A 25,966-nucleotide genomic window follows, 5' to 3' on the forward strand; every position below is an offset into this window, starting at 1 on the left:
ATGGGGGTATCAGGTTTGTTTATGGTTATGTCTGAGTCATAGTGACATGCCTATATATGGGGGTATCAGGTTTGTTTATGGTTATGTCTGAGTCATAGTGACATGCCTATGGGCATATCAGGTTTGCTTATGGTTATGTCTGAGTTATCATAGTGACGTGGCCGTGGTCCGCCCGCTCTCCCAATAGCCAATTTTAATATAGGATGACATAATGTGCATAAGTACACATCACACAAGCAGGACTTTTCTCTTGCTGAATTATTCATTTTTGGAGGGGACATGGGGTATTAATCATTTATTTTAAACTTTTAAAAGAGGGAGGGAGGTTTAGTCCAATCCAAGCTACGTTAGGCATGTAGGGACAAGCTACAGAAACAGCAAATATCAATTTCATCTTATTGACAAGTTCTTCCTATTCAAGAGAAAATATTTTATTATCAGGTGGCAGGATTGGTCTGTTTCCTGTTTAATGAAACTATAAGAGAAAGGATACAGGAAAAACTGTTTCCAAAGATTTGAAGAATATATATCACAATATACTGTTTGTTCTTGGTACGATGAAGAGGCAAGCCTGACATCTCTGCCAGTCAGACAAGCAGCAGCCCTGTGCACCCATGCCTCCCATCACCCGCTGACCTGGAAAGTGGGAGCGTAAGATCTCCAACATCACTTCAATCATCAGACAACATGCTGCTTTGAAGTGGGAGTGGACCTAAATTGGATTATGTAGGATCTCTGAGGAGCAGCTCCCGTAGATTTGATTATGGCAGTCCCAAACTTCCCAACCCCCACCACTACCACCCATCCTGCCAGCCCCTCAGTGCACTGCAGATGAGATCATGCCAGTGTGTCTGGAGCACCACTCTTTAGCGTGTGCCCATTTCTTTCTTCTTTTTTTTTTAATCATTTACCCATCTGCCCACCATTTACCTGATTACTTCAGGATAGCTTAAAAGCAGGGGTGGGGGTGCATGCTTCAGGCTGACTCAAATACAGCTGTGAGATCAGGGAATGGTCCTGGTCTTAGTGGATGGAGCAAAGAGCCAGCTCTGTTGCAGTGTGATGTTCGATTGCCATCACTCTGTCCTGTCAGAATTATATATATAAAAAAATGAAAAACTAACATAAATTGATTTAAACATGTAGCACAATAAAATGAGCAAATAGTCACACCTTTGAAATTTGAAATTTAAACATATTCTCATTTGAGATGTTTTACGGGAAAGGATTTTCCCAAGAAACAGTTTGGACAGTTCTAAAATCCAACAGACGAAAAAGCCCTCTAACATCAAATCCTCCACACCAGAGTGGCACTTCTATTTTGGAGGGGAATAACATCCCGTCCTGGTTTAACATGGGCTCATTATGGAGGAAGTGGGTTCTACAGCCAGGAAGTTTCATTGCTTTCCAAATAAATCTCACTAAACAGAGCTATAATCCAAATTCCTCATCTTGTGGAGTCCTCCCTAAGTCCTCACATTACTTGCAAGCGTTTGAAAACCAGGCATGAGATCACATGCGATCTTCAGAGAAATTTTGCATGAAACATCCTCCAGATCACTCACTCGAGCATATGCATTAACAATAGACTGCATAAGTAACATGGGTGTTTAAACAAAAAGCCAAGAGTTGAAAGGAGGTCCTTTTTTCTCCTTTTCTTTTAAAGAAAACTGCTAATTTTCGCCTATACACAGGACAGTTTTTGAGCGTTTTCCACATAAAGGGGCATGCAGCTCTCAAATTCAAACCAGCCCATGAAAATATATCAAAAAAGAATGAGGCCTTTTAACATTCCTCCACTTTTCCCCGATGACACATAGGGTTTTCATTAGCTTGCTGACTGCTGGCAAATCCAAGACATCAACTTTGATTATCCTTCATGGAATCTGGCAGTGGAACAATCGATGCCTGCCATGACTGGGTATAACAGTCTGTGTGCCATTTGAAAAGGATTAACTAATTCAAATAACACATACTTTGTTATAATGCCACCATAGAAATGAATAGCAATATCACCGTGCCAGTATCCTCACATTGATCAATGAGGAAAAAGGCAGGGCAAATTCAAATCACTGACATGAGAGATTCAAGTTGGGTGACTCAACTGACAGTCCCCTGTTGCTGTGTGGATACTTGTCACTGAGGGTAAACAGCTCTCTTGGCCTGGTTTTCTAAGCTGACATCCACCCCCCACCCCATCTCCTTGTGCTGTGTGGCGTCAGCTGCAATGAGCTCCAGATGTGGCCTGGCACCCCTCCAGTCACGGCACTGGATGTGGTTAGAAGGCTGCAATGGAAACACCACCCACCAGCCGACCCAATGAAAGTTCCTCAGACTTCAGAGTGTGGTTTCTGTCGCAACTCCATATTTACAGTGACTCTGCAGAGACACAGAAGCAGTGCACCATGGCTTGATATAACTGGGTAGGGATGACATTAAAGATATTTCTCTGCAAGTATGCATGCACACTGTATATGATAATGTTTGATACTCATTCAATCTGCTTGGAAAAAATACTTCCACAAACCACTTTTTCCCATGTTGGCATCTGCTTTTAAATGCTCGAAACAAACATCCATCATAAATAATATATATATATATATATATATATATATATATATATATATATATATATATATATATATATATATATATAGTCTCTCATAACTTCATTAATGATCTGATGGATCATTATAATGAAGTTAATGAGGCTTCCACAATACCAGACCTTTACATAAGGATATCAGATTCCTGGATTTATGTCACTGCCCTTCCTAAATGGCAGAGCCAGTTGAGAAACAGTGACTGTGTTTTGCCTAAAACAGTAGGTACTAACAGATGGCACTTCTCTCTCTGGCCATTTCTAAAGTTGTCACTTTTTTTAGCAGACATGTTCAGTAAAATGGTTTGAATATGTCAGCCTCTGCTGTTCAATAAAAAAATAATACAGGCTGAGAATGTCTTACCCTGACCCCACCAATGTTTAGGCTAAGATTTAATCGATTTAATCGCACAAGACTTTGGTGCAGTATGTAGGCTAATTTTGTTTTGCACTAAGGACTTGCCTTACCATGATGCATTACAATCAAGACATTTATGTTAAACCTTTGCCTCATTTTAACAACCACTCACTTTAGTGTTCCAACAGTGTGATGGGAGGATTGAATGAGGTCAATCCAAGGAGCTTCGGAACATCAGCATAGAGTATTACCATAACTCTCTGTGAAGACTGCAGACAGAGGTGGTGATTATAAAAAGCAGTTGTTGATACAACAGCTCCCCCTATTGTTTGACATAGACAGTACATTGCTTGACGTTTGGGTGCATTCAATGTGGTGATATTTGTAATGTTACTATCTCTCAATGATGAAACGTGGGTTCTTTCGATGTCACTTTATTTGGACTGGTAGTTGGCGTAGCACACAGCATACGATACATCATGACGCATACATACTAGATCTGGAAATGTTTGTAGGTGTGGCCTATATTATAGCATGGTATGATGGCATGTAAAAGGTATATATGGTGGTGATGATGCCATCTAGTGGTTATTATAAATCATATCAACACAATATTGTGGTTAAACACAATTTGCTCTCAACTGCTCCAGAGAGAATACTGAACAATTGTCAATATCCATTCATGCCAGTTTGGACAAAAGGAAGAGGGCAGAGCAAACAATGTGCACTGCACAATGAAAGTATATGAAGAACAAATTAAATCAGTCTGGGAGGCTGCCATCTGGGTCATTGTCTCACACCTTGTAAGGTTAAGAAAAATAGAGTTAATACACACAGCAACAGAACCCCCAGTTTTACTGAAGACTTCTATTTCTGATTATTTTGTTGCCATTACACAATGTAAATTAGGTTCATGTGAACTGCTCCAAAACAATGTGGTAAAGACTGAGTTAACCAAGCAAAACATTGCAAGTAAGTTGTCTGTGCCTTCAAGACATTCTACTCAACAGGTAGCTAACCATCAGTGTCCACACAACACCCTTGTGAACTTGAAAAAGTACAGTTCAAGCACCCCCTCCCTCATGAAAGTTTATTCATTCAGCTCATTGTGCCACCATAGATGCATTTCTAAACTGAACTGATCCATACCTTTAAAAGATGGCAGGAATGTGGACATGATATGTTTTCAGGATTATCTCTTTGGCTTATGGTTTGTATGAAAAGTCCTAATCACACCACAGCACAGATGACACTCTGATGTGATGAATGACCAAATGCAGGACCACGACTTATCCCCTTCAGTTTGGAGTTCATGAACTTCATGAAAGTTCATGAAGTTTATTGCTCACTGGTAGGGTACATCTTGGTGGCGTTTCCCATGAGTACAGTCAGACACACACATATATTACAGTGCTATTGGAAAATCAGTCAGATTGAAAAAGGAGCACTTGTTTTTTGGTGCAAGATGGACCAAGTGGGAGGCTTTGATGTTGCCGCAATACTACAAACCAAGCACTCTGCTCACAGCTGACAGCCGCGTCTCGGCTCACGGGGCCGGATGAAGGACGCCCTGGCAGCCGGGGTCTCTTTTCTACTCAAGGACGGGGCTGGACGAGGCCTACCGGAGCTACCGGGACCGGCTAACCGCTTAGCTCCTGCTTCGAGGTGATTTTCTGCTCCGTCGCACGACGGCGATCCACGAGCTCATCAATCGGCCATTCTTATTTTGCCGCCTGTGTTTGTCAGACGCTCTGCGTTTGACTTTTTGCCGGCTGCAGTGTGCTCGCGAGAGAATGGTCCAGGGGCGCACGTTTTTAGCGTGGACGGTGACATCAAAGCCTCCTGCTCGCTCCGTCTCGTGCCTGCCGGAAAACAAGCACGCCTTTCTCGATCTGACTGATGTTCCAAACGTACTGTAAGTTTTTATTTATATACTGGTTAGACCTGTGAAGAACAACACTTGCCGCTTTGCTTTTGATTGAGCTGTAGGAAAACTCAAGTGTTTCTCAGATTTTCTTTAAGTTGCTCAATTTCTGCTTTCAGTTCGTTGTTTTCTGAGCGTAGGTTGTCACACTCTGTAGAAAGCTGGCTGTAGTCATGTTGTAGATCATCAATGACAGTCTTTGGGACCGTCGCTTCTGAAAGAGAAGAGCGGTATTACAGGGGTTAACCACTTACAGTACTGCTATTTTATACTTCAGCTCTTAAAAAATACAAGCTGATATATATATATATATATATATATATAAATGCTTATGGGGTTGCTATTTGTTCATTACTTAAAATCAGATAAGATAATATCAGATAAGATATGATAATATATGGCAATGTTAAGCACTGCCTTCTTAAACATGTTACAAAGGCAAATGCCACTCATATATCTCAAGACATCCACAGAGTTGCGGCCTTGTCCGTCTCTAATATCCTAACTATAAGGCTTTACGTTTTAACACTCAAATAGAAGACCTGAAGGCTTTTCTTTATTTTCTAGATTCAGAGACTAATTCACAAACAGATCAAGACAATGGTAGTAAATATATTTTTGGGTTGTTTAGTTTAGTGTGAATGTGCACCGTTACACCCCTAACCAACACCAGCAACACAAGTGATCTGAAGTTGTGTGAAGAAGCTGACTGACAAGCACTCCAGGTGGTCCTAGCAGCGCCTCAGCTGTGTGGCCCTATAGTACTTAGTGTCCTGTGCTACTGCAGTGCTTTACCTTGGGCCATGGTGACAGCCAGCCAGGCCGACTGACTGGCCTCTCCTATATAATTGGACACTTTACATATATACTCCCCGCTCTCCTCCTCAGTGACATTGTAGAGGGTCAGCACCTGAGTATCCGAGCTATTGACCCCAGAATGCTGGAAATAATAATAATAAAAACAGGTCATATATGCAGCTCAGACAAAACTGAACAAAACAAAGAAACATTCTGAACTTGTATAACGGGAAAGCGTCTTTCCAAACTGAACAAGGTTAAAGGAAAAGCATGTGTTCGTATGGATATGATTTCCATTTTCCTTTACAGAGTTACAGTGATTAGACAAAGGAAACTTTCAATTCCAGTGGAGAAATCAAATGATCAAATCAAGTCCTTCAAGAGGGTTACTGTGAGTCAACTTTTTAGCAGACAATACTGAGACAGCAAAAGAGATCGCACATCTGGATGCTAAAACAATCAAAATATCAAAATATTACATTAATAACTGGACTTTTTAAACAGTGTTTCAGTAATATCCATCACAAGTTGCCAGTGTTTCCCTTTTGGGCATTACAAAGACTTTTCAGCTCAGCTTAATTTAAACACGGCATTCTATTTTGTCATTTTCACTAAACGGGCACAATTAAGTCTTGTTTTTGACAGATGCCAATAAAGTGTTGTCAGACTAAGTTCCTACCTTGAGTATACGGACATAAGGTAAGCCATCAGGGCCAAAACTGCTCCCATTGACCTCAATGTGTTTCAGCCACTGGATGTGAGGCCGAAAGTCGCTGTACACTTTACACTTAAACTCCACATCGCTGCCCACCACCACCGTACGATTGGCTGGCAGGCCAGCCTGTAGCATTGGCCTGTGGGGAGGGAGCTCTGGAAGACAACAGTCAGACGTACACGTTGTTAGCTTTCAAGTATTGTGTATACTGTACACACTGAACGACATGCATTATCGCACAAAAATGCACAAGTAAAAATGTTCCCAAAGTAGACATGCCTGGCTGATTCTTAAAACTCTTAAGTAGATAAAACCAAACAATTTATGTCAATGGATATGATTACAGACATGGTTGGCAGTTTAATCAGATCTGATACCATGCAATTTCATGATCAATAGACAGCAATTTCTGAGACTGAGGATTAAATTACTGTTTTCCTCAGCTATATGCCGCCTGTATAATTGCTGAGATTAGGTGGAAATGGATGGATAGTTAAGTTAACAGTCTGATCCAGTGCTCTTACTGTACAATGAAATGTTCTTGGGGCACCATTTTGATGTCTGATAACACTACAAAAGAATGTTTATGTGACCCAGGCATTAGTGTGGAACTTAGCATGCACTGGTAATGATACAATCCCTCATTGAAGTGATCTTGCTGTTGATCAGGGTCTGGGTCTCTAATGAAGTCAGGGGACAACGATGACAGAGGGAGCATGGCTGTGATTTTAGTTCCAACAGTGCATGAGGGAGTTACAGGGCCCATGCTAAAGTGAGTCATTCATTCTTTCAAATAGCCGCTACATATCTTCTTCATTCCGCAAATAAAACAACCATAATTCCACAAAAGTTGCTGGCGTGACACACAGGTTCAAAACAAACACATGCGAGATGACTTGGGGCTCTTGGGGTTACATTCAGTTGATTAATCAGGTCTATAGCGTTGCGACACATCAGTGATATTGAACCAAGTTTACAGAAATCCTCAAGAAAATGGAACACTGTGTAGAATGTAGATGATCAACATCCACAAGCAACAAACCCCCCCCCACCACCAAAGAAAACCACACTTACCGACTATGTCAAGCTGGTACGTGTGATTGATGCTGCCATATTGGTTTTCGACCACACAGGTATAGTTTCCCTTGTCAGAGGGCACTACAGACTCCATGATAATGGTCCATACATGGTCTCGAACCTGGACAGAGGAGCAGAGAAAAATGATATTATAGTGCCCGTTTCTAGAAACAGAAAATTAAAAGGACAATTAATTAATCTCAGTCATGGCGCAACCTGAAACACTGGAGAGAAAAAAAAACTCACACACACAGTACAGGTGCATTTGTCTCTAGTGTACAATAAAAGAACAATTAGATCACAATAAGAACAACTGGGGTCCTACGCACTTACATTCTTTATGGCAAGATACAGAGTGACTGACGCTCCAATTCAAAACTGGACTGTATTCCATTTTTGTTTTGCCTTCTTTTTGTTGATTTAGGTGAGATATATATTATTATCCTGCTTACTTATGCAAGCATTATGTCCAGCTGCCTGTTGCCAGATGTGTTGCGCTCGGCTTCCTACATTTGCTCAACATTATTCCCTCCCTCCTGCTCCACTATATGTAGACTGTATGAACAATAGAGGCCTGGTCATAAAAGGCAGAGTGTGGGAGGGATGAGAGACGTCCCCAGCCGCCGATGCAAACCTTTGCACCTTGACTGCAAAAACAGCAGCCAGGTGGTGAAGTGTGCAGCCTAGCTTCTCTAAGGGAGGGGTGGTGGTGGGGGGGCGGGGGACAGACATCTGAGAGTGATCCTGGGCGCTACATCAGCCCTACACCAGCACTACACCAGTCCCCCACAGTAGGGAGGCCAGGGCCGAGCTCATGCTTCCTTCAATGCATGAGAGCCAACTGACCTTCTTGTCACCTGACAGGGGGGAGTTTCCCTGGTAGGACGTAGCGTGTGGAAGGAACACGTTATTCCAACCAGTTCCCTTCCCCTCCATCAGGCGCCCCGGCTGTCATGGGGGAGGCGGTATAGCGACCAGGATCACTACATGTTTTTGTGAGGGTATTAACTACCCTAGGAGACACGGGGAGAACATGCAAACTCCACACAGAGTAGGCCCTTTCGCCAACCCCACCTAGGGTATGGGCGCTGATGACGCGGAGGAGAAGACACGCCCCCAGCGCCCACAGCGTCCCCGGCGGGAATCGAACCCAGGACCTTCTAGCTGTGAGGCGACAGCGCTACCGACTGCGCCACCGTGCCCCTTTTCATAGTGATTTATAGCTGCAATGATCAATTATTTTCTATCAATTAATCGAATAATCGAGAAGTGTGTTTAAAAAAAATATATATATATTTATCAATGAATGAAATAAGAACGTAAGCGTTATTTTATCCTTAACTCACAACGGAATTTTGCAAAAATGGTGCTTTTAGATCTGCGAGCAAGCAATTGTTTTTAACTTTTTGCCAACAATGACATGCCCAAAATAGGGATTGATTATGGATCATTATTGTATCATATATTTTTATAACCAGTTAAATCAATTAGTTCGATTAACTGTTACATCCCTAAATTACATGATTTCTCTGATGGAGATGATCAAATGGAATGCTTAATGACTGTAAAATTGTGTGTGCATTTTCCAATTCTGGGTTACAGTAACATGTGTAGTGGACAGAGGACATGAAAAGCAAACTGAGAGACCCAGTTAGTCTTAACTATGACATTACAGCACAATATCAATTGCACTACCGCAAAACGGCCATAATCACAATAAAACAGGAAAACTAATTGTTCTGGCAGTACTTCTACTATTGTGTGGTCTGCAAGCCGATATATGCACAGCAGCAACTAACAGTTACTTGTGGACAGCACTAAAAGTACGATTATTGGTTGTTGGGACAGTAACTGCTAATCTAGGCTGTTCTGGCTTTATATGGATGATTATTCAGCTCTTATTTATTTATGAAATCCAGACTGTTGTCCACAGCATTAGTTTTCCAACTGGAACATTTATGTAACTGCAAATTATTCTGACGTCCTCATGCTACGCTCTCAGCAAAAGGACATTTTAAAGTGGGCACAATGAGACCAGATCTAAAATTAGGAAATTAATGAGTCTTGTGTGAAGCCATAACATAGTGGGAGAAAGTAGCCCAGGAAATTATGTTTTGCCATAAATATTAATATTGTATAAAATTAGATTAAAAAAGATCAATGGCATAAAAACGCAGGCTGTGAGTAATTCAGTGAGTGAATAATTATGTTCATCCCCAAGTTTCACAGAAACTATTTTATATGGAGGGAAACAAAGTAAACTCTGGTCCACACCCTTTACAGTGAGCCGTTTAGCCAACTCATTTCCTCTACGACACTGAGCCGTCTGGCTGTGACCCAAAGACTTATCGACCATAATAGACTCAGTCGCCATACCTCATCCAGAATTTCATCAACAAAATGTGTACATACGTATGACTGAAGACGCCATTACTTTCAAAGCGGATGTACTGAAACACAGAATGAGGACAGCCAACAGTATCCTAGCCTGAAAAAGATGGCTAGGATTGTATAGGGACCGGGCGTAGCGACGTCACCGTGACGTCACAGTGGTAACCTGGCCCACTTTGGCCACCATTTTCGGTGGGTAGATTGACGCGCTGCCACAACACTGTAGGCTACTAGTCCTATGCTTGTTGCACTATGGAGATCAGATGTCGGAGATATCAAAGAAACGTCGTATGGCTTGGCTTGGGTATCTTAAATACAATGAGATTGAGCTAACAGCTAAATTGTGTTTCTCTATGTGTCCAGTCTGAGAAACGTTGTCTAACGTGGGTGGCTCACGGTCACGGTGGCTGAGTAAACAGCCAGGGACTCTTGTCTATCTGTCAGCAAGTGTTCAGACGTCGGAGATATCAAATAAATGTAGTATGGCTTGGGTGTCAGCTGACGAAATAACATACCCTTCAACAACATTCCCAAACACATAAGCTCAAACGAGCATGACAGCACACAATCAAAAATATAAACATCTGTTGGAGGCGAGGGCAAGGCGAGCATCAGCGTTGCCATGTCGGGTTATTACAAGCGACTTTGGGCTTCTTTTTCTGTAAAGTTGCTTGTAAAATTGGTAGTTCCAGGTTGCGTTTTTGTGTGTGCCTTATTTACAAAGTGTACTTGCTTATTTAGGCTTATTTAGGTACTTGCTTATTTAGGCTTTATTTATTTTTTAAATACATCTAAACCAGTGGTTCTCAAATCTTTTCATGAGAATGTTTTGTGCCAGGGAGCATTTGTGTTGTTAGAATGTTTTAAAAAATATTCAAAATATTCTTTATTTTATTGCAAGAGTTTTTTTTAATAGCCTATGTACAAGCTCACGTGAGCTTGTAGATCGGCTATTTTCAAGTAGCCGATGTCACTAAGCCACTCCTTTTGGGCTTGTTTTCATAGACCTTTCATAGTTGCTTATTTCTCTCGCAAAATATGGCCACACTGATCGCAACAGGTCCGTTGTGCACTTTCTCAATGATCAATGAACAATATCAAATTAATAATAATACTTCGCTATAATAATATTATAAATATATATATAAATAATCAGTACTCAAGATGACTATATTTTATTTCGGTTACACAACTAAGCAACAAAACGTTGTTCTTTTCAGGTAAAATGAATGATTGTGACTGACTGGGCACTGTCATTACATCTGATCTAGGGCACAGATGTAATGACTTTTTTCCAGGTAGCGTGCCTTTGCGTCCGCGTTCAGCTTCTCTCTGTATGGTATCTCTCTGTCACGCACTGCGCGGTCCATCTTCTGTCCTTTACCAATAAATCCGTTGTAGTGTATGCGTTCAGGAGTCAGACTCAGGACACGCGTGAGTAACTGTCAATGTTGTTGATACAGCGGTTGTTATGGAGCCCACCCAAGATCTAGAGGAAGAGGAACTAGGGGCTTCTGGGCTCCAGGGACTTAGGCTCCTCCCTACGCCCTTTCCCTATAGGATTTCACCTCGCATTGTCTCCTGGGTCAGGTGTGAAACTTGCCCCCTGCTTTCCACTTGCAGGAAAGCCTTCCTTGCTCAAGTAGGGGTGGGGTGTGGTGCAACGGGGGTAGCTAGTGATCTAATGTGGCGATGAGATCACAACACATCTGCACTTGCGGCCAATAGGCTGAGAGTGATTTGATAAGGATCCCCCGAGCAGTTGTAGCGATTTATCTGGTGGCACCGAGGCAGAGCTTATTGGACCACTTCTTATGACTTATCTTTTTACCATGAAGCCGCCATTGCGTTGATCTCTGTCGATTTCCTTGCCGTTCTTGAACCATTTGAGAGTGGGTACTGGGTTTCCACTGGCAAGACAACGGAACTTGACAGTCTTGCTAACCGGAACGGGCCGGCAAGGAGCTTCTTCATCCTCTCTGGATGAGCCCACTGGGGAGCCATCGCTAAAAGGGAAGGCATAAGGTTAGAAGATGTTGGATTAGTAAACAATAATTTCATTGCCTTGCTACCAACTGTATTGTATGGTACAGTATATTCATGTGACATTAAAGCAACTTGAACCTTTAACATGTGGGTGAGGGAGAGTCAAATAGTGTACATCCGAAAAGTAAACACAAATCACAGCATACGAAATAATCAAAAGGATCATTTATGTTTATTAGGTAGCTTATTTGTAATAACCATAGCCAAAAAGACCACCACAAAACTTTGTATTACAAGTTTCTAAAGTCCTGATAGATGCTTTAGAGTCAATGCCAATTCTATTACTGAAACTATAGAATATATATAGGAATTTGGAATGTTTATTTGATTTGTGTTGTTTAACAGGGTGCAGTTCAATAGTTCTACAATGGTGCACACAAGCAATATAATTTTCAATTTTCTTAAGGAAATAGGAATGTTAAATGTTAATGACAACACGACATCTCCACTCAGCTGAAATGAATTTTCAGACTAACAACGGCCAAAAAACTAATCACAATGACTAACAGCAACAAAAAAAAGAAGAGGATCATCTGTAGATCCACAATATCATCCTTGAATCACATCACACCATTTCTACGTAATGATTTGCTATGTTAAAAACAAGGCCTTCCTTTAAATTCATTCATTATTGTATTGACCACAGTGTCACGATAGTCGTAAATGTCAATGAGTCACGGTGGTCTAAAAACATCCATCATGAAAGCACATAGTAAGCTCTCATGAGCTCGATAAGGCTGTAGGAGTCAAGGCACAAGGTCAGAGTCAGTGGCCCTCATTTATCAACGGAGCGTATAAACCGGCTTATATTTTTCCATATATTCGGCCGTACACCAACGTCGAAGTCACATTTATCAATAAATCCTACACAGCCAATCCTGGCGTACATCAGGTCGGAGCTTTGATAAATCTCACGTCTGAAAACGAGCGTCATTTAAATAACACGCCCTTAAATATTCTGGAAACACCCCGATTTTACGACATGAAGAACCGAAAAGAAAGAGTTTGGCCGGCTCGCCTCGCCTCGCTGCCTGTCAAGTCACACACACACACACACACACACACACACACACACACACACACACACACACACACACACACACACGCACACGCACACGCACACGCATCTCTCTCTCTCTCTCTCTCTCACTCACACACACACACACACACACACACACACGCCCAACTGTGTTTTTCATGTAATCCGTACCGTAGCGGTACAATCTTTGTCACGTAGGCTTGTAGCCTACATGAATGACATATTATGATACCAATCACATAGCCATGAATGGAATACGTTTGTATATTAATTTATTTAACCCATACCGAGCAGTGCACAAGCAGTCATGTAGGATATTCCCCGTGAGACTCGGACGGGCGGCAGTGATTCCCGTACCACCACGTTAATAAGAGATTGGAGCGTCGGGTTTATATCCTTAACCCAGCCAGGTTGTTGTAGTCTTCAAAACTCTCTATGACATAACTCCATAACATATGACAAGCTACTGTAAGTTTGTACACCTCACTGTCCATGAAAAGATCGTCGGGAGTCCCGAAAATGCGCTTGCAGAAGCGCTGTATATTTTGAAAATAGCAGATCTACAAGCTCACAACACGTCGCGATGCGACACGTTTTTGAGCTTGCAATTTTAAAATAGCCAATGCAACTGAATGACTGTTAAAGCAGTTTGTTTAAATTACTTTATAAAATGTTATTATTTATTAGTGTAGATATACATTTAGGAGTGGATTATGTGTCCAGATGCCTGTCAGACAGTCAGACAATTCTGCTCCGCAAGTCTAGAATGGAATAAACGGGCGCAGCCAACGTCAACAACTGGTCTCGACCAGACGTGAGATCTCAGCCTACGGTAGGATGAAGCCCACGTCAGGATATATTGATAAATGCCGAAAGGTGCGGTGATCTCGCCGTACGGCCATTATTTGGGCTGCACCGCGTTGATAAATGAGGGCCAGTGAGCCTGCCACGGTTGGTGGACTGCTGCTTTCCTTATGGCCAAACAGCACTAGCAGCCAGCTCATCATGCCCGAGTGACTTAGGGCGGATTCAGACTATGGTCCCGGGTGCCCTCCCCGGACCACTTGGCAGATGTTGCGATAGTGTGAATGTTGCGTACCGTTCCCCGGAACTACATCACTGGTTTACACAACACTGATAACTAAGAATGTGGCTATCAAAACCATACATGAATGTGACTTTAATATGCAGGAAGATCTCATTTTAAGCAGAATTTGTTGTGTGCAATCATATACGTAGATGAAAGGCATCCGAGAGGTTTTGCATCATAAAAATGATGCCAAGAATGCAGAGAAGCTCTTTCCTTGGTGTCCCTAAAAATACCGACATTCTTCTCACTGATTGATTGATTGAATACTTTATTTAAAAATTAAAAACAGTGCATGTAGGTACAGTCAAAAGTTATGTTAAAATGATAACACAAAAAGCCACAGGGGGCTTGTTTTCATTGTGGTCCACTCACTCACACACACACCACGACACAGTGATGCATTCCCAAGCAGAATTGGTGGGGGAAGCAGCAGGGGAAGCAGGAGGCAAAGCAAGGGGGGCTTCAGAGATAGTACCTGGCCATTTGGTGATTGAGAACTGGGTGGAGGTTCAATGCATCAAACTGCCCCCCCACCCTCAGCTGCAATATATCTCCTCGCCTGAGAAGAAAAACATTCTTCTCAGAAACCCTATCTTTTAAGATGAGAGGACTCAATGTAGCATCTTACCTCCTTTTCTTTAAAAAAACAAAACAAATTATTTATAGTTTCCCTGGCAGTTAACTTCTCTCTCAGTGACAACAAATACCGTTTCATTACATAAGGAGCAGAGGAGCAGGCAGGCAGTTGCCCTAGGGCTGCAGATGGGAGTCATTTACTCCTCCCTGTCCCACTGCTGGCTTAAACACAGCCATGGCAAGTTTATTTTAGGGCTCACAGCCCAAGAGAGACCCTCGTGCATAATTACTCTAATTATAATGCTGAGCTTTTTGCTGGGCTCCACTTCCGACTGCTGAGGGTAAACATCCAAAAACTATTCTACCCACAAGTCCAGGCAGCTATTACACTGTTGGACTGCTTTCATGAGACGGTTCACGGTTTCACGGTTCTGGGTCCTCTTCTTTTCTCTCTCTACACTACATATCTTGGTGCTGTCATCCACTCCCATGGCTGTTCCTACCACTGCTATGCCGATGACACCCAGCTGATCCTCTCATTCCCCCCATCTGACACAAGTGGAGGCACGCATTGCTGCTTGTCTGGCTGACATCTCGGAGTGGATGTCGACGCATCACCTGAAGCTCAACCTGGACAAGACCGAGCTGATGTTCCTCCCGGGGAAGGGCTGTCCGCACCGAGACATGGCCATCACCATTGATAATGCTGTGGTGACGTCAACTCGGACTGCGAAGAATCTGGGTGTGACCCTGGACGATCAACTGTTGTTCTCAGCAAACATCGCATCAGTGACACGGTCCTGCAGATTCCTCCTCTACAACATCAGGAGGATTCGCCCCTTCCTCACGGAGAAGGCAGCCCAGGTGCTCATCCAGGCTCTTGTCATCTCCCGCCTGGACTACTGCAACTCCCTCCTGGCTGGTGCTCCGGCATCTGCCATCAGATCTCTGGAGCTTGTTCAGAAAGCTGTGGCTCGTCTGGTGTTCAACCGCCCCAAGTTCTCCCACACAACTATCCTTCTCCGTTCTCTACACTGGCTCCCCGTAGCGGCTCGCATCCAGTTTAAAACCCTGGTGCTAGCCTATAGGGCAGTGAAAGGAACAGCTCCTTCTTACCTCCGGGCTATGGTCGATGCCTACACCCCTGCCCGACCACTTCGGTCTGCCACCTCGGGGCGACTGATTGCCTCGTCACTCAAGGGTCCTTCTGGCCAATCCACACGGTCACAACTTTTTTCTGTTCTGGCCCCACAGTGGTGGAATGAACTTCCCACTGATGTCAGGACAGCAGAGTCACTGCCCATCTTTCGCCGCAGGCTGAAACCCCACCTCTTCAGGAAACACTACCCTTCCTCTTGCCTGGCCTACTTGTTGTTAACTAGTTGTACGAACACTTGTTTTATTGTTGTATTGTTTTATTGGATCTTGTTTAGTCGATACACTTATTTGTTTTAGCTCTTGCTCATTTGATTTTGCTATTTTGTCTCATCTGTTTAAGAAAGTAGGTAGCTGATATATTGCACTTTTACCTTAGCGCTAGGTATACTCTTGGTTGCTTTGGATAAAAGCGTCTGCTAAATGACTGTAATGTAATGTAATGAGACACATTTTCAAGGATTCAATTTCAATGTGTCTTTCCCCTTTTGAGGTCTGAACTTGTGCAACCACCCGGCCAGGATAACCTTTTTCCTAAGCAAACTTTAAGTTATAGGTTTTAGTTACCTTTTCTTTAACAGCAAAATAACAATTGAAACCAGCTTCACAATTTTCAGCAGGTCTGGAGGAAACATTTTTCTCAAGCTGATAAGCTTGATTTAGTTAGGACAAAAGGGCATTGCTACTAGTTGCAAACAACAGTTCACTAGCCACACCAGAGTCAGTAAAGCCCGATGAAACAACATCAGACAGGGAAATGGCGGTGGGGGGGATCACTGACACAACAAAGAAGCAAATCTTACCAGAAGGCCAGAGACACAGTGAGATAACATTCCTAAAACTAAAGCCCTAATTACCAGAGGGCCGTGCCAATAATCATCTAAATGACAATATATGTACATCTAACTATCAATTCCATCAACAAAGCTCAATTAATTATTTAAAAAAAAATACATTTACAAATAAGGGGATTAATGAGAGTTAACGATGCATTAAGTGAAAATATGTATAAAATTGCTCTATATTCCCATAACAATCATTGATATACAGGGTTTGTTCAGTAACAGGGATCTCCATGTCTGTCCAGCCCTTTAGTAAACAGAAAATACATTTTCAGGTCAGGATACCGATTTCATCCAATCAATTTACAATTTAGGCATTTAGCAGACGCTCTTTATCCAGAGCGACTCCGAACTCCATTCAGACTTTTGGTGCATCAGCTCAGAGTCACAGTGCTCCTTACAATCAGGAGAGAGAACAGGATACACAAGTGAAATTGATGAAACAAAGAAATGAGTAGACAAATTATTAACAGGAACACAAGCTGATAAATTATCTTTGTGGGGTTCTGTCTACTGATTGGATGAAATCTGTAACCCACCTGAAAATGTATTTTCTGTTTCCTAAAGAGTTGCTTTTCTTCCCCTCCATGTTAATGAATGCAGCCGTTTCCACTGGTCAAGAGTTTTTCCCCCCGCTCATAGAAATACATAGGACCAGACGTCCCAGTTTGGCTGGGATTGGCGAGAACAGTCGCACACAAACCTATGCGTGCAATAAAAAAGCGTGTGCGGACACTTCTTTGGTGGGTTCCGTGCTGAGCAATGATTACTGCTCATGATTTTTGATGCTTATGATTACGATATAGTTTTTACATTTTTTTTACATCACTTACAGCACCTTAACGTAAACAGAAGAAAATTACCTCACAAACAAACAGTAGTACAAGAAAGACTGGATCAATGAATCTTACCTTCATCATTACTGGCCGGCCGGCATTGGGCTGGTAAAACCTGGGCGAGCAAAGCCAGAAACAGGAGTAAGCTTGGCCCCGCTAGCATCCTGTTGAGGGAGCTATAACTGCTGGCTTCTTTGCGAGTGGACCTCCCTTCAGACTTTTGGTGCATCAGCACTGGGTCATTCACAGTGCTAGGCTGAAAAGATTAAAACAAACACAATTGTATGAGCGTGTGGGCTTGTTAGCAAACTTCCTGCTTCTCTAATGCCGTTATCAGTATAAACTGTAGCTTTGGGGTAATGTGTCAGAAACAATTTATGATCCGTGTTGAGAGTGTGGAATCACATTTTTTACTTTTACAATTGGTTTATGGTTCCTCAAAAACAGAGAGGGCGGGCATTACTGAGTATTTCCACAATTAAGATTAGGCTATATGCTGTAGTGTAGACTAAACATCAGCTCCAGTAATTGTCTTGTTGGCACAGAAACAGTTCCCCTTTCATCAAAAAACGTTTTGTATTTTCAAAGTACTAGCAGTATTTAGGCCTACTTGTACACAGTGCACACACACTACAGTATGTGATAAGAAAATAACACCACAAGCATAGTGAATCAGCCTTACACATTTATAAAGAATAATGTTTTAGTTTTTGCAGACTCAATTAATGTTTAGTTCTAAACTAATTTGAGATTGCCCTGTGATTTAAAAATGCTGAATCCAAAGTTGGGTCTATTCCATGGCTACTCAAACCATTCTTAGTCTGATGTCATTGCTTTCATTATCATACTGTATTTAAAGAAAGCTGGTCTAAATGGGCATACTGCAGAAGCGGGTGAATCTCGGATACACATCTGCTCGCATCATCACCTCTGCAGCATCTGGCCATTGAGATTAACACTTGCCCCTAACCCCCATAATCCCCCTTGAGGAATTTGTTAAGGACCAAAAAAAAACTAAGGTCTGTTCTGTGACACCCCTGTAGAGACCACCAAGCCATCATTTCCACACTCAAAGGTCTATCACCTAACAGTTGGTTTTGGTCCCAAACCCAACATGAGCCTCAACCACCATTTGCTGCCATGCTTCTCAACTTGTGTGAAACAAATGCTGGTTGTAAGGCTCCTACACTCTTGATAACAAGCCAAACTTGAAAACAGTAGGTACTCTCTAAAAACTCTCTGGAGTTTACATTAATATTCAGGATTTTGCAGTTTACGATCAAATTAAAAAATCATCACAATCACGCTAAACCCCCAAAACATGTGAAAGCTCCTTCAGTAAACACAAAGTTTGACGTACTTAAGACAGAGAAATTATGACAACTTAAATACACTTTTTGGTCTACGCCAACAAGACATGCAAGCTTTTTTGATTTCTTTGAGGAGCTAGTGGTTTCTGTGAGCGTCCTTCTTTAAAACACTCATTGTGTTCTCTTCACAAACCAATTCAATTTCACTTTCCAAGAATGGGCCAGTGTTCCGGCAGCTGAGTTGGATCATGGGGTCCATGGGGATAAAGCAGCTTGGTCATCCCAGCCCTGTAAGCAGTGAGTCAGTGTTTGGGCAGGATCCAAGAATCCACTTCTGCTGCCAGACAGAAGGAAGTCCCGAGAGCACGCAGCTGACCACGTTCCCTGGGCCCACGACATGACCACTAAGACAACAGTCCATAATTGAGGGATGAAAACAGTGTCTTCAAGTGTGGGACACAGAATGCTCCGTCATGTTATGCTCACGTCGAAGCATCGGCTCAACCTGTGGCTTACTATACATGAGTCACATAGAATGCACTCACTAAATGATTCGATCTTCTGCCGTGAACGTGAACGAACTAGTTCACTTCTTGAAACGGTTACGTTCAGGCTTTCGTTCATGCTCCCCCGTCCCCCCGCTATTCTTCCCAAAAAAAATCTTTACATTATTTATTGTAGCTATTTATTACTTCTACAGATTATTATATAACCAAGAAGAGCGTGAATGACAGTGCTGTTTCAGTGCTGTTTCTGTGCAGTCATGTCAGTCGGATGCACACAGTTGCATGCATATAGTTGCCCATGCGCTCCGCCGAGACCGGTCCGGAAGTGATACTGAACGTTGAACGTGAACGAATAATTTGAACGGATCACTGCCGTGGCGTGAACATGAACAAAATCATTCGAACACTGAAATGAACGTTTTTTGGTGTGGCACCTGTCTGCAGGGAGTGTTGGGCGTGAGGAGTTGGAGGCGCTACGTCCTCCCGGCAGGGGCTCCTCACTGGCAGGTGAGCCAGTAGGGTACAACAGCAATGACAACACACAGACATGTGTGTGTAGAGGAATAAATTGGCATAACGAATAAATTGGGGAGAAGAAAGGCATACGAATTTTTGGCTACCTTAAAGTATAAAAATCAGGACACATCGGCTGCATAATTGCTGATACTGATGTCGTACAAAAAGTAATCGTGGTCGATATATCGGCCAATATCGGTCTGGCTCAAAATAATATGTCCATTGACTGCAAAGGTGGACTTGATTATGGTTGCCACTCAGGTTCTTCTTAAATGTTGTTCAGACACACTATTAATGATGAACAAACAATGGAGAGAATATTCCCAGTATCTAAATGGAGAGGAGCTGTACACTCCTTACATTCACAACTGAGGAAGTTCAGAATATTCAAATCAAAATCAAATCAAAACTTTCCAAACGTGACCAAGCAAAAACCCTAAATCACACAACTGCATCCTATATGATTAGGTTTAGTCCAACTTACTTTTGTTGAATTAACTTACATTTTTATTCAGTAGTTTTATGTTTTCATTACAGAGGAATTATACATTAGTAAAAGCTTGCTGTTGACGTCAGACCAAAACAAAAAGAATACGTACATAAAATGTTCTGAAGTGTCTTGCTTGTTAATGGATTCAAAGACCTAATACCAATCTGTATTTTATTCAAAGACAACTGTTCACTCCCCTGATAACCTGTCCTATGTAATTACAGGGACAGACAGCCTGTAACAGTTCTCACAGGTTACATAGGTCACTTTCAAAAGTGAATGCATATACTTTGGAAAGTGGAAAATCATTTGCTCAAATTTATACCATTTGTAAAAATGCTTTGGGATTTTGATTTGTATTGGAAGACATTTTCCAAGCACATTTTGCAGCAATGAATGCATTCAGATTTGCAAAAACACCTTGAGTCAGTAAGCAGTGAGTGGTTCTTTAAGGCTGCAGTCAGTGTAACGGTGAAGGTAGTAACGGTGAAGTAAGAAGTAACACTTCCCTAAATGTTTAAGAACTGGCTATATAGATTGATATCAAGGCTTTAAAAATATATCAGAATACAGATCACAAGGAATTTATTTCATAAAAATAAATAACAGGCTATATACTGAGGACCCCAGCATTTGCACATATAGGCTGTCTGATTGTTTTGAGTACCAACTATATTTTTGAGAACCCAGTACACATATAGGCTAGTTCTAATGTACAAACACTGCAGTGTAGATTCAGACAATGATTAATTTATATATTTTAAACCATTATTTGTATTAATTTAGGACAAACGCAACGTGACATAATATCCATTGATTTTCAAAATCATAAAAAGCTTATCAACTCTCCAGCTCCCAGTGTTAACATAATGAAACTTAGGGAATTTAACACCCAAGGAGATCAAACATCAGGGAAAAACCTAGTTGTTTTTCTACGTTCTTTAGGGATCACATAATTTCTGAAAATCTGCCAAATCAGAGGGCTTAGATTAGTGGATATTTACATGGAAGACACATCTTGCTTCTGTCATCATACAATGACACTGGTTACTGGCTTACGCCAAAGTGTGGCCAGCCCCATAATTACTGTTCAATGGCATCCATGCATAAATTCTGTAGGCCAACCCCAGTCAATCCTGCATTCCCAGGAACAGGCAAGGCGGCTGGCGCACATATCCTTTTTTTGCCATGAAGGTGCAATTCAGCTCCATTTGACTATTCCCCCCAAGCTACTGTTTTCAAGAAAACAAAAAGCTCCAGGTTTTTCCTCGTCAAAGTCAGACAGTAACACACAACTTCTAGTCTGTAGGTTCCCAATAGCATGACATTAATTAGCTTGCATGGGTCCTGGAAAGTGAAAATCAATGTCAAGATGACATTGCATGTCATTCAGTCAATACTGCCTGAATTTGAAAATGTTTGGTATGGGGCGTCCCAATAATAATGAAACTTGAAACCTTGGTAGTATACCAGTGATCAACTCATTTATTTGCACGCCACACTTTACATCAACAACAAATGAAAAACAACCTAACACAACCCTGTAAAAATGTTACTGTAACATGTTCCTTAAAGAGCTGTTTATCAGATAAATAACTAGCTCGTTGCACTCACAACTCTAAAAAGCTTTAAACCCACTAGTCCAAACCTAATCATAGGTCGATTACCAAACAGCATTCAGGCTCAGGTCTAAAGGATAGGACGCCTTGCCAGGTCTTTCTCTGTGGACTTACTGGTTGTAGGTATGATTGATTATACAGCTTCAACAATAATTTCTGTGCCAGTTGAGCTGCCTAGTAGTAAATTAAAGGGCAGGAGAATTCCACACTTCCCTAGATGGTGGCTCAAGAGAAAACATCTTATGCTGCAATTCCCTGTGGTTTTCTTCCTTTTCCTCAACCATCTATTTTCTCCATCTCATTTTAAAATATTTAAAACAAAACAGAAGTCCACACATCATTTCAATAAAGCCAGACTTCAACATGCAGTCCTCTCTGTTTGTGCCCTTTGAGCATCTAAAAAGCAACAACACTGAATTTCACCATTAGTGATTATTTATGTGTCCTGCTTGTATCAAAGGATATTGTGTTAAGTGTTAATTTAGTTTCACACTAGGCACAAGAAACAAAGCAGCACAGTTTTGTCAGACAGTCTGTCTATTACTGAGATGACTGGCATCACTTCACTTGACAAAGACGGCTAAGGATGGATAAACTAACTCACAACACATATCTTCTGGTTGAAAACACATATCAATGCTGCATAACTCAAGCCCCAAGCCAAGATGTTCACAAAGTTTAAGATGTCAAAAGAGCAATTCCAGACTGTGCATTAATTTACAGGCAATTAATTATATTAGGCCTAAACCCTAGTTTATGTTGTCGTTTTTTGTTGTTGTTCCAGTTTGCTCTCAATGCATACTGAGAGCTGCTCAAACACAAGTGAATTTTACCTAACTCAGTTACATGAATTCTCCTTTGAGCAAAGGGGATGTCTTTTGGTGTTTCAATCAGCCCATCCAAAAAGGATGAGTAGCCTAGTATTCATTACAGTAGCTTACCTAACCTCTCTAGTAGGCTACTGCTTTTACTGGAAATATAAAACTATTAACCTAAAGAAAGTGCTTTCCAGTCTGTTTTCAGGAGTGCTCAGTTTGGGCCTAGTAGCAGCACCCCCCACCGTGGGGATGGAGGTGTTAAAAAGGGATATTTCACTTTCAAAAAAACTTTGGGGCATTTTATCATCTACTGGGGCTTTTGTGAACCCCCCAGACCGTTTTTAAGTTGCTTGATTCAGTATTTAGATATTTGATATTCATTTTATCAGACACGCCCCCTTCCTATACAAACCCATTATAAGTAACTTCAAACTCCATTTTTAACATGTTAGATTCATCGAAAACACCCGTCCTTGGTTCTGGTGACTCACCCTGCCCTCCTAATACGTGAGGGGGCCATGTTTTTTTGATTACTTTTTTAATTTATTTTATTAAAAAGTGTTATTGTACTACATTTTTTTCATTTTCCAAAAAAATATTTTTAAAAAATTAAAAAAGTTATCGAAAAAACACGGCCCCCTCGCGTATTAGGAGGGCAGGGTGAGTCACCACAACCAAGGACGGGTGTTTTCGATGAATCTAACAAATGGAGTTTGAAGTTATAATGGGTTTGTATAGGAAGGGGGCGTGTCTGATAAAATGAATATCAAATATCTAAATACTGAATCAAGCAACTTAAAAACGGTCTGGGGGGCTCACAAAAGCCTGAGTAGATGATAAAATGACCCAAAGTTTTTTTGAAAGTGAAATATCCTAGCCCTGAAACATGACTGTCATACCATGACAGTCATGGTGCCGAGTCCCCCTGGTCTAAAGTTGTGTTCGATTTTTTCACATTGCCATCTCTCACATAAACATAAACGTTCAGATTTCAAATATAAAGTGCTTACCACCGAGCCACGGATGTTACAAGGCGATGCGGACCGCGATGAGTACCCGTATCTCCCGTATTGTTCAATAAAAAGCATTTTAATCCCATCGCCGGCCATTTTCTTTTTTCTTTTTTTTTTTTGTTTTGTAATGTATCAGAGTGCAATACACCTCCCAACCATTAGTGTCGCATGGTTGAAAGTATCGGAGACAATTTGGAGAAAATGGCCGGCGATGGGATTAAAATGCTTTTTATTGAACAATACGGGAGATACGGGTACTCATCGCGGTCCGCATCGCCTTGCAACATCCATGGCTCGGTGGTAAGCACTTTATATTTGAAATCTGAACGTTTATGTTTATGTGAGAGATGGCAATGTGAAAAAATAGAACATAACTTTAGACCAGGGGGACTCGGCACCATGACGCTTGTATACAAGCGTCATGTGAACCATGGCTAGAAATATCCCTATCACAGCGAGACAGCCGACTGTTTTCTTCTTCTTTTTTGTATTACAACAATAAAAGAAAATAGGAGACAAAAAAGTTTTCACGTCTCAAGTTTGAGGACCAAAATCGTATTTTTGGTTGTTGTTGCTGAAATCTAATACATTCTTCTAATAAAAGAAGATCGTAAATTCTTTAATTTTTCTCAAGAGAACCAGAAGCGTATCTAAAACACATACATATTTATATATTAGGATCATCCGCTATACTACAGACACACGGTAGACAGTCAGACAGAGACACACAATAATGAAATGAAAACAAACAAGTGAATTAGAACTCACCTTATTCATTGGCGGGGGGCAGTTGACCAGACGACTGGCAGACTGAGATTAATGTTGAAAACTTTCCCCACCAAAAACAAACTGCTATATCCACCGGATCGCGTGTTCCGAGAACTTAAAAGAGTAGCGCAACTACTCAAACCGAAACATAGGTGCAACTTCCTTTGTCTGAAAGAAGATTAAACATCTACAAATCCAAACTATTTGTGGTCATTCCGGTGGTAAAACGGTGCAGCGCTAGTACGATACGTTCTTTCAGTGTCGGTAATATACGCGCATCCTCCTCCTCCCCTCAAAGAAACCTGCCCCCCCCCCATAGTAGGCCCCCCCTGCCTGTCCCTGAGCATCACCTCGGCACTACCCGTCCCGAAATGTGGCCGCGGCGCTTTGCATTGTGGGGATTGTAGTTTTGCGTAGCCTAAACCATTGGGGGGGGGGGGGGGGGGCACCTGGGGGCCACCTGAGTTAAAGTAAACTTTGTTTATTATGAAACTTAGTCACCTCTCACTTTTAAATAGGGGCCTCTAAGTAATAATGTTACATAACCTTTGACAGCTTTGCAGATTGGTCTAACAAAGAGTTGCAGAGTGCAGAGTGCAGAGTTCAGTGCAGATGCCAATGTTAAGACAAAAGACAGGGGCTGGTCTTTTAATTCAATACTTGGGACAAAGTAGCCTACTACTTGTATATTGTGAAATAGTAAATAGTAGTAACTTGAGTCACAGTGAAAATGTGATTTCCTTCATGGCCTCAAAGGGGGGTTCATCATCAAAGACAGTTTAGTTGTTTGCTGTGCAAATAGCAGGGGTGTGGGATTTTGTGCACTAACTTGTTGCCTATAACAATGGACCACCATTTCCATTCATTGGCCATTATGGCCAATAGGTTTTGATGATACGTCGGTGAGCTGGATGAGATCCTACCTGGAAGGGAGGGAGCAAGTGGTGGAAGTAAACGGCACCCAGTCCCCTCCCCTCCCAGTGACTTGTGGTGTTCCTCAAGGAAGTATACTAGGACCTTTACTGTTCCTGATATATGTGAATGATATGTCTTCAGCTTGCGACTGCAGACTGTTCCTGTTCGCAGATGACTCGACTCTGCTGGTCTTAGACAGGGACAGGCTGCAGGTTGAGAAAACTCTCAGCACTGAACTCAACAAGATCTGCATCTGGCTCTCCGACAACAAACTTTCATTACACCTGGGTAAAACTGAATCCATCCTCTTTGGGTCCAGTCCTAACCTTAGCAAGGCTGAGAGTTTCACGATCAAAGTGGGTGATGATGTTATTACAAGAAAGGAGGAAATTACCTACCTGGGTTCCATCTTGGAGGCAAACCTCTCCGGTAACAAAAACGCAGAAAGAGTGATCAAAAAGGTCAACCAAACAACACGCTATTTGTGGAGGATTGATCGTCTAGTCAGTAAGAATACTCTGAAGATTCTTGCAGGGGCCCTCATACAAGGTCATTATGATTA

The 25,966-nt window shown here is 41.9% G+C and overlaps 1 protein-coding gene across 3 annotated transcripts; it reads right to left on the reverse strand.

Annotated features, from left to right (window-relative positions):
• Nucleotides 1-3,390: 3,390 nt before the first annotated feature.
• On the reverse strand, nt 3,391-24,711 carry LOC308089360 (fibroblast growth factor receptor 1-A-like). Of its 3 annotated transcripts, XM_080434041.1 has the most exons (7): nt 24,490-24,711; nt 17,525-17,705; nt 11,697-11,871; nt 7,472-7,595; nt 6,362-6,552; nt 5,680-5,824; nt 3,391-5,098 (listed from the first exon to the last, which is right to left on the reverse strand). In XM_080434041.1, exons 3-7 carry the CDS (start codon nt 11,697-11,699, stop codon nt 4,956-4,958), a joined length of 606 nt encoding a protein of 201 aa, XP_080290167.1. In that variant the 5' UTR covers nt 11,700-11,871; nt 17,525-17,705; nt 24,490-24,711; the 3' UTR covers nt 3,391-4,955. The 3 variants fall into 3 exon arrangements, with proteins under 3 accessions (XP_080290167.1, XP_080290166.1, XP_080290165.1); XM_080434040.1 differs by lacking the exons at nt 11,697-11,871; nt 24,490-24,711 and having other exon boundaries at nt 3,391-3,753; nt 4,916-5,098; nt 17,525-17,538; XM_080434039.1 differs by lacking the exons at nt 11,697-11,871; nt 24,490-24,711 and having other exon boundaries at nt 17,525-17,538.
• Nucleotides 24,712-25,966: the final 1,255 nt, after the last annotated feature.

Source organism: Gymnoscopelus braueri (assembly GCF_963280865.1).
Source record: "Gymnoscopelus braueri genome assembly, chromosome: 7".
Classification (NCBI taxonomy): Eukaryota; Metazoa; Chordata; class Actinopteri; order Myctophiformes; family Myctophidae; genus Gymnoscopelus; species Gymnoscopelus braueri.

Coding starts and splice junctions, on each gene's coding strand:
- LOC308089360 (XM_080434040.1), bottom strand. Junction 6,553..7,471: donor GTACCAGCTTGACATAGTCG/GTAAGTGTGGTT, acceptor GTTGTCTTCCAG/AGCTCCCTCCCCACAGGCCA. Junction 5,825..6,361: donor CTTATGTCCGTATACTCAAG/GTAGGAACTTAG, acceptor TATTATTTCCAG/CATTCTGGGGTCAATAGCTC.